At 52.4% G+C, this 8,719-nt stretch overlaps 1 protein-coding gene across 1 annotated transcript; it reads left to right on the top strand.

Annotated features, from left to right (window-relative positions):
- Nucleotides 1-349: 349 nt before the first annotated feature.
- BAG3 (BCL2 associated athanogene 3) lies at nt 350-8,302 on the top strand. The gene is made up of 4 exons (XM_011359307.1): nt 350-355; nt 2,198-2,524; nt 3,881-4,282; nt 6,953-8,302. Exons 1-4 carry the CDS (start codon nt 350-352, stop codon nt 7,769-7,771), a joined length of 1,554 nt encoding a protein of 517 aa, XP_011357609.1. The 3' UTR covers nt 7,772-8,302.
- Nucleotides 8,303-8,719: the final 417 nt, after the last annotated feature.

Below are 8,719 nucleotides of genomic sequence, written 5' to 3'. Positions count from 1 at the left end.
CTGTTTACCACTACCCAGAAAAAGGTAGAGAACCTTTCCATCCCCTCCAGGGTTTTTTGAGGACCTTTCCTATCACTGCCATGTCCTTCGGGGGTTGCTGCCATTCTGATTCCAGGCACTATTGGTTAACTTTGTCCTTCACTTTTGATTCTTTCCACACTTTGGGGGCTGAGTAGCACAGTCATGTGCCTGTTTAGGGAGGGAATGCACGTGAGTTTCGGCCTGGGCACCCCTCTTGATGTGCTCATAAAACCTCACAGGCTGTGAGGTGGGTGTTGCTAGCTCCATTTTCTGGATAAGGGGAGGAGGGCTCACAGAAGTCAGGAGAATTCTCCCATAACTGTTACCGATGGAGGTCAGAATGAACTTGCAGCCTGTCTAGCAGAGCCCTGTCTTAGCTGGAAAAACCCACGCATTTCCCCATCCACAGGGCCTGCCGTGCTTTCCAGGTAGTTGTGCTTCCTGTTTGTGTCATGCAGCCTTAAACCTCCTTGCCAAAGGCCCCTGGTTGGTAGGGATCGTGCTGGTTTGGTCACCGCATTATACCCAGCACCTCAGTAGCAAGATGGTCCCCAGAAGGTAGTCAGTGGATGAGGACTCACTAGCTGCTCAGCTCCATGGCCTGTGCAGGTGGCATGAGGCCTCTGAGTGTGGCTGGGGGAAGCAGTGACCCTGGGCAGCCAGCAGAGACGCCCCTGCTTGAGCCTGGAGGAAGGGTGCCCAGTGAATGGGTAAGATGCCCAGGCAGTTGGTGCGTTGAGGAGTCAGCACCAGGGTGTCTTCGGTGCTGCTTGCTTGCTGCCTCCCTTTCGGTGCCTGTCTCACGGCAAGAATTTGGTTCTGAATGTGAAGCCTGGACCCACTCCCTGCTCTTGGGTGACCTCAGAGTTGAGCAGGCAAAAATAATGCAGCCTCCCTGAGCACGTGGGCATTCTAATCTGAGAGTCCCTGTTTGTTGGTGTCCCCAAGGACACAGTGACACCCTTGCCTCTCCTGTGTGCCGGAGGCCCTCAGGGCAGGGGCTCAGCGGGAGGGAAGCAGTCCTTCAGTCAGAAAGGGCTGAATTCCAGGGTCAGCCGCCCGGTGTGCTCAGATGCAGAGGCATGGCGAAATCACAGTGGTCCATCCCTCAAAATGCGAACCGGCCCTCAGCCTCCCTTGTAGTGGGACTGGCATCCCGCACGCTCCTCAGCCTCTGGCTCTTAGTGGCGGTTCAGAGAGCTGCCTCCTGAGGGAGGGATTGCTCTCCTTCTTAGTAGTCGATCCGCCCAGATGTGTGTAGGTGGCACGGATCCACAGCCGCCTTCCTGTGCAAGGACCCTCTCGTACCGAGGAAATGGCACCGAAAGCCTGGGGGTGTCCCTGGTTTCGGTTGCCTCTGCTTGGTGAGAAATGACATTGCTTGGTGAGTGACGGGCCAGCCTTGTCATCTGAAACAAGATCTCTCCGTGTGGTACATCTGGAACTTGGCCTTCTCAAGGGCCCCAAAATAGCCAGGCCACTGAAGGGAGAACTTCGTGAGAGGACACTGAGGGACCCCAGCCGCTCCTCGCCGAGCAGGCCTTCTTGCCATCGGAAATGTAGCACAGCTAATCCCCGGGTTTTGTTCTCATTCTGTGCTGCTTCTACATTCCTCGCGTGGCCCCCTTTCTTGCAGCGCGTTGTGAAAACACTCCTGGGGGGGGCTCTCCCTGCCACCCCTTCTCTGCAGAGATTTCCGCTCTGTGGCCTGGGTTTGGGGCCACACGGCTCTGTGTTGTTAGGAAACGGGGGGACCTTTCAGGAAGCAGAGCAGCTGGCTATGATTTAGCGCGTTGGAAGCGAATCCTCCTTGCCCCTCCTGATCTGGGTCTCTGAAGACTTGGGAGACAGTCGGTGGCGGTCTCTGTTGCTTGGTTGTCACCCAGAAAAAAGACGTGTCTTCCCAGTGTCAGAAACTGAGACCTCTCTCGTGCTCAGCAGATAACTTCAGCTCATCTGTTTTCTCTCGAGGCCCCTAATTCTTAACCTGCTGGCCAGACAGCAGCCTCGGCAGGGGAGGGAGGCGGCCATGTTCCCTGTGCCCGCCACGCTGGCTGACACTGGGCGGCCCAGAATCACTGGCAGATGGGAGTGCTGACTACCATGCCTTTTCCTCCTCAGAGGTGTATCCTTCCCAGCTTCTAACCAGTCTGTGTTTCTCCTGTTTTTATTTTAGGAAACTCCGTCCTCTGCAAATGGCCCTTCCCGGGAGGGCTCCCGGCTGCTGCCCACTAGGGAAGGCCACGCCGTGTACCCCCAGCTCCGGCCTGGCTACATCCCCATCCCTGTCCTCCACGAAGGCGCCGAGAGCCGGCAGCCGCACCCTGTCTTTGCCTCTGCCCAGCCTGGGACGCAGCGATTCCGAACCGAGGCAGCTGCGACAGCTCCTCAGAGGTGCCAGTCACCTCTGCGGGGTGTGGCAGAAGCCAGCCAGCCAGATAAACAGTGCGGACAGGCGGGAGCAGCTGTGGCCGCCCAGCCCCCAGCCTCCCACAGACCCGAGGTGAGGAGAGGCCTGGCGCTCGGGCCTGTGGGTGTGACCGGGGAGCCCAGACCTGATGCCTACGCCCTGGGCCAGGCACCCGATGAAATGCAGGGCATCTGGGCCTGGCCTGCAGCGTCAGAGGTCACCCAACAAAGACAGCTCAATAGCCCCACATTGTCCCCTAGCGTTTCACAGGTGTGTTGTACAGGTGGGCGAGGATCATGGCTTATTTCTATAGTTAAGTAATTGGAGCTCAGAAGGGTAAACAGCTTGATCGGAATTCATAAAGGACGTGGCATCGCTGGGGCGAGAAGCCTGGCCTCTGGCTCCTGAGCTGAGGCTCTTTATTCCCACCAGGCTTTCTGTCTCAGAAACAGAGATACTGTGTGTTGTTTCCTCACGTTTAGAGTCTATGGATGAGTATTAACTGCTTGGAGCTATACTGATACGAAAACGAGACAGCATACCTACCCTCACAGTGTCCCACAGTTTAAACAAAAATCCGAAATACAGAGTCAGGAAGGCAGTTGCTTAATGATAGGATTTTAAGCCTGAAGCCAACACTTCAGTGCACTAATGTCTGAAAAATAGTTCTTAGTCTGGTCCGTAGCCAAGATTCGAGGGCCAGTGGACCCCAGCGGGATTCCTGAGCAGTGAGCCCGTGTGGTCTTCCTGTCTAGACCATTTCGTTGTGTCCACTGGCACAGCTCCCCACTCCCCGTCTGCCCCCAGGGCTGGGATTGCCCCCCTCGGCCCCATCCTGGATGTTGGCTTCACTGTCTGCCTAGGGGCAAAACATCACAGTTGATGTGGGACTCTCGGAGGCTCCTGTCCTCCTTGGAGAAGCAGTGCCTGTACTTGGAATGTTTTCGTTCTAAAAGTCAACTGTGACACATCAGTCAGAGAAATCTTAACACATTTGAGCCAGCAGGGCCCATAGAAGCCAGCCGGGGAAACACCATCCTGGTTTTCTAGGGGGTCCGGGGGAAAGGGGCCTGGCCTGCCTCAGGTCACACAGGGGTCGCAGCTCCCAGTACCCAGCGTAGTTCTCTGTAGATTAGCAGGAAAAGGGTTAAGGAAGAAGGAAATAAAGTGACATGTAACAAATGCAGTGTGTTTAGCAGTTCTGGTTGGTGGCAGTTGTGCTAAAGCACACACACAGGTGGTTTTACTTAACCTTCAGGTCAGCCCAGCGAGGGAGAGGGTGCTCTTCCCTGGGGAGAGCTGGTAAGAATCTGAACCCAGGCCTCCTGACTCCAGAGCACCCCATCCTAACACTACAGTTTGAAAACGGAAAGGCTCAGAGATGGGAGGTCCTTAAACCTTTTGCCCTGAGCAGGCGCCTAACGTGCCTCTACCTTCTGTGTCTTGCAGCGATCCCAGTCTCCGGCGGCCTCAGACTGCTCGTCTTCGTCGTCCTCGGCCAGCCTGCCCTCCTCTGGCAGGAGCAGCCTAGGCAGTCACCAGCTCCCGCGGGGGTACATCCCCATCCCTGTGATACATGAGCAGAACGTCACCCGGCCGGCGGCCCAGCCCTCCTTCCACCAAGCCCAGAAGACGCACTACCCAGCACAGCAGGGCGAATACCAGACCCACCAGCCTGTGTACCACAAGATCCAGGGGGATGACTGGGAGCCTCGGCCCCTGCGGGCAGCATCCCCGTTCCGTTCACCGGTCCTGGGCGCATCCAGCCGGGAGGGCTCTCCAGCCAGAGGCAGCACGCCGGTGCACTCCCCATCGCCCCTGCGTGTGCACTCCATGGCCGACAGGCCTCAGGTATGAGTCGGTGTCGGCAGGCCGGCCACGGTGGCATCTCCTCTGTGCAGGTGCCCTGGGGTCCCTGTCAGCCTTCCCTAGATTACATGTGCTCGATGAGGGAAAGTCAGATCCTGGACACGGCTGGCCATTGGCAGAAACGCGAGACCAGGGCTCATCGTAAACCCTCCGCACCTTCTACAGCTTCTGCTCAGTTTTTATCGCAGAAGCCCAGGGGCAGCTCAACCACCATGTGGGAAACTGGGCAGAGTGCAGCATCACTCACACACCCAGGGTCGAGGCATCTTAGTGCCCACCTCTCGGGGCGCTTGTAAACCCCTCCACACCCCAGCGTGTCTCTGCTCTTCCAGGCAGCGATCTCCTTCCTCCCTGATACCCCTTCTCCACCCTGTAAGCCCGTTCTGTCATCCCGCCTTCGTGCCTTTGCTCCTGCTGAACCCGCTCCCTGAAATGCCTTCGCAGTCTGAGTTCTCCCATCTTCCTGCAGCAAGCCAGTCTCACCTCTTTCGTGAAGCCCACTCATCTTTCTCATGGTGCCTTGTGAGCCCCTTAGAGTTCAGCATGTGATGATTCTGTGCATTTCAAAAGTGTCGTTCATCTTGTCTCTTCAGCTTGGCTCTGAGCTCGGTGACATACACCACGCCTTATACCTTCTCCTCCTCCGTGGTGGTGGACCACATTGCCTGGCCGATGAACCGGCCTGCTCATCCTTCAGTGGAGTTGAGGGGTGCTGGCTTCTGGAGGAAGAGGAGGACATCCAGCCTTAGCAGCTTGTAGCTCAGCAGCAGAGCATTCAGCAGCCCTGGTCCCCCTCTGGCTGCGACTTGAGCAGCCGAATTAATTCTCTGCCAGTTCTTAGATGGAAGTTCCCCGTAAACAAATGCAGTGTATCTTCATACTACAAATGGTGACCCTATCCAGAGCCCTGGAACAGAGCACCCGCCTTTTGTTGTTATTTTTTAAGCTTTTTTTGGTTTGTAAGTGAATTTCCATCTTACAGAGCTCTTGTAGGAATTTTACAAAGAAGTCCAGGACACCCTTCAGCCAGATTCACTGTCAACATTTTGCCACGTTTGCTTTGTCATTTCTTCTCTCTATATATATTATCTCTATATTTTAGTTGTTTGAGATTTCATTGGAGATATCGTGCCCCTTTACGCGTAACTACTTCAGTAAATATTTTCCTAAGAGAAGGACTTTTCGTTCATAACCACAGTAGAATTATCAGATTTGGGAAATTTAACATTCTTACAACATTATCATCTAATACGCAGGCCATTTTTAAATCTCCTTTGTGGTCGTTTCCCTGTTCCAGGATCTGTTCTAGGGTCATGAGCACTGCACTGGGATGTCATTTCTTTTTAGTCCCCTTTAATCAGGAGCACTTTCTTTGCTTTCTTGACCGTGACAGTGTTGAAGAGTAAAGCCATGGAGCACCCCTCTTAAGTGTTTCTAAGTCACTTCTTTCCCAGCCTTTGTTTTAAAACCTCAATGGGGGGGAACACGTGGCTGGTTCGTGAATGGTGGGAGCCAAAGTTGGGGATGCCTGGGTTGGCGAGAGAGGTTCGGTGGACAAGGAGGTTGCTGAGTGTCTACTCAGTCCTCGGGCCCTGTGGCCCTAGGAAAGTGGAGCCCCCCGTTGGCAGGGCTGGTGATGTTTCCCCTCGTACAGTTTCTGTAATCAGTGAAATAGTATTTAACTCTGTCTCCACGCCCCTTAACCATGTTTGTTAGCGCTGGCCTTCCTTTGTAGCTTGTCGAAAGGTCCCTTCTTGGAGGCTTGCAAGGATTTGACCTAACCGAATTTTATAGTGGAACTTAGTATTTTAAATTGAGGATACTTTAGAAATAATGTAGACCAATTCTTATTTCCAAGTTGATGAAATTTGGGTGTGAGAATTTTAGGGGGTTTTAGACATTCACCTAAATATAGGAGTCAAAACATTTTGGTTTTAAGCATAGCTCATTTAGAAAAATATGACTCTAGCTTATAGTTACATTAAAGGGTATCTCAGCCTGTGCAGCTAGAAATCAGTGCGGGGTTGCGGAGCTGAGTGCTAGCTCCAGCACAGATGCGCCCAGCAAAATTCTTACAGGGTTACCTGTTTGGGGCATCTTGCTTATTCTCAAAACATAATCAGTCTGGTGAGAAACCAATAGGTTATCATAGGTTTAAAAAAAAAAAAAAAAAGAAATTATAACTTTTCTGAAACAGGAGATGCAAAGATCACACCCTGATCCAAGACTGTCCACACAGTGTAAGGAAGGGGACAGGTGGCAGTTATTCCTCCACGGCTGTGTCATCCCAGAGTCTTGAGTCACCCAAGGCTTGGCTTTGAGGTAAACTAGCTCAGCAGTCAGCATGAATTTTTGGTGCTTTGGTTTTTGAAAATTATATTGGTTTTCTTTTTATTGCCCTAAGAATACCATCTACCGAAAAATCCACTGAGGTAACAGACCAAGCATAACAAACGGTTTGGTCACGTATGTGATTAGTGTATTTTAATTTTACAACAGCTGTTGGTTGACTTTGAAAATCTCTTTTATACCATTAAACTTAAAAAAAGCTATTTCCCATTTTTTCTAATCAGTACTGTACTAACTACAAACAACTTTCTGTGACTCTCAACCCGTTATTAAAAATATCTTTGTGTCCTTGCCTCTTCTCAGCAGCCCATGACCCATCGAGAATCTTCGACTGTTCCCCAGCCCGAAAACAAACCAGAAAGCAAACCAGGCCCAGGTGGACCAGAACTCCTTCCTGGACACATCCCGATACAAGTGATCCGGAAGGAGGCGGATGCCCAGCCCGTCGCCCAGAAGCCCCCACCTCCGTCGGAGAAGGTGGAAGTCAAGCTTCCTTCTGCTCCAGCTCCTTGTCCCCCTCCCAGCCCTGCCCCTTCTGCTGTCCCCTCAGCCCCCAAGAATGTGGCTGCAGAAGAGAGGGCAGCCCCCAGCCCTGCCCCTGCAGAAGCCACACCCCCAAAGCCCGGAGAAGCTGATGCGCCCCCAAAACATCCCGGTGTGCTGAAAGTGGAAGCCATCCTGGAAAAGGTGCAAGGGCTGGAGGAGGCCGTGGACAACTTTGAAGGCAAGAAGACAGACAAAAAGTACCTGATGATAGAAGAGTATTTGACCAAAGAGCTGCTGGCCCTGGATTCAGTAGACCCTGAGGGACGAGCCGATGTCCGTCAGGCCAGGAGAGATGGCGTCAGGAAGGTTCAGACCATCCTGGAAAAACTCGAACAGAAAGCAATAGATGTTCCAGGTCAAGTCCAGGTTTATGAACTCCAGCCCAGCTCCCTTGAAAGCGATCAGCCACTGCAGGAAATCATGGAGATGGGCGCCACGGTAGCAGACAAGAGTAAGAAAAGTGCCGGAAATGGAGAAGATCCCCAAACTGAAACCCAGCAGCCGGAAGCCAAAGCAGCAGCCACTCCACATCCGAGCAGCACGACGGACACAGCTGGCGGCCCAGCGGTGCCGTAGGCAGACCTGAGACTGGGAACTGATGGTGTGCTCTAGGGAATTCTAAGTTGCATGCATTTCAGGGACTTTAAATCTGTTGGATTTTACTATTCGTAGCAGCTTGGCACGCAGTAACCCGGGTGGAGGCAAAACAGTAAAGGAGCTAAAAGGAAAATGATGCTTTTCTTCAGTATTCTGATTCTGTACAAATAAAGCAGTCGCTTGTTTCAGAAGTTTAACCCCATCGCTTGTTGTTCGGGGGCCTCCCCTGCATGGGCACCACATGTTAGCCATGGTTGTGAGCTGTCTTCCTGTCACTCTGGACTGGAGGAGATTTTTAGGGGGTAGATGGGGAGTCGATTTCTCATCACATAATATGAAACCCATTTTTCAGAAATGTTGCCATTTCAGTGAGATGATTTTCTTCATCTCGTAGCCAAAATATCTAACTTGAGATAGAATAAAATGTGTAAGAAGCCCTAGGATTATCTGTATGTTGGATGACTTTAGTGCTACATTTTAAAAAAAAGAGAAAATAAAGAAATAATATGACTTAGTGTTTTTTGTGGTTTGTACAACTTCGAAGAGAATGGCAACATCAAGATCGTCTCTCGCTGGCTTCAGTAAAAATAAGTGGCCGACGCATTTATAAGCCTGCTCTGGGATTGGTACCATCTCTGCTGGCTCAGCTCATGAGAAAATGAGTCTTTTCAACCTCAGACTGCAGCTAGATGCTGGGCAGACTCAGGGCTGTGAACCCAGGTAATGGGAATGTGTGTACTGCACCTCTTTAGACCGCCACGGCCAAGGTGCCACTTGGGCAGCATCTCTGCCCACCTGTCCTCGGGCCATCTGCAGGCCTCACCAAGGAGCTGAGACGGTTCAAAAGTGCACAGGGAAAGCCCTTCCCAGAATTGCCTGAGGCCGGCCCAAGCTTTCCTTAGAGTCCAGGTCACTGGGGGTTGGGAA

This window comes from Pteropus vampyrus, unplaced genomic scaffold, assembly GCF_000151845.1.
Source record: "Pteropus vampyrus isolate Shadow unplaced genomic scaffold, Pvam_2.0 Scaffold46, whole genome shotgun sequence".
NCBI lineage: Eukaryota > Metazoa > Chordata > Mammalia > Chiroptera > Pteropodidae > Pteropus > Pteropus vampyrus.
This window is presented reverse-complemented; position numbering and strand designations above follow the sequence as displayed.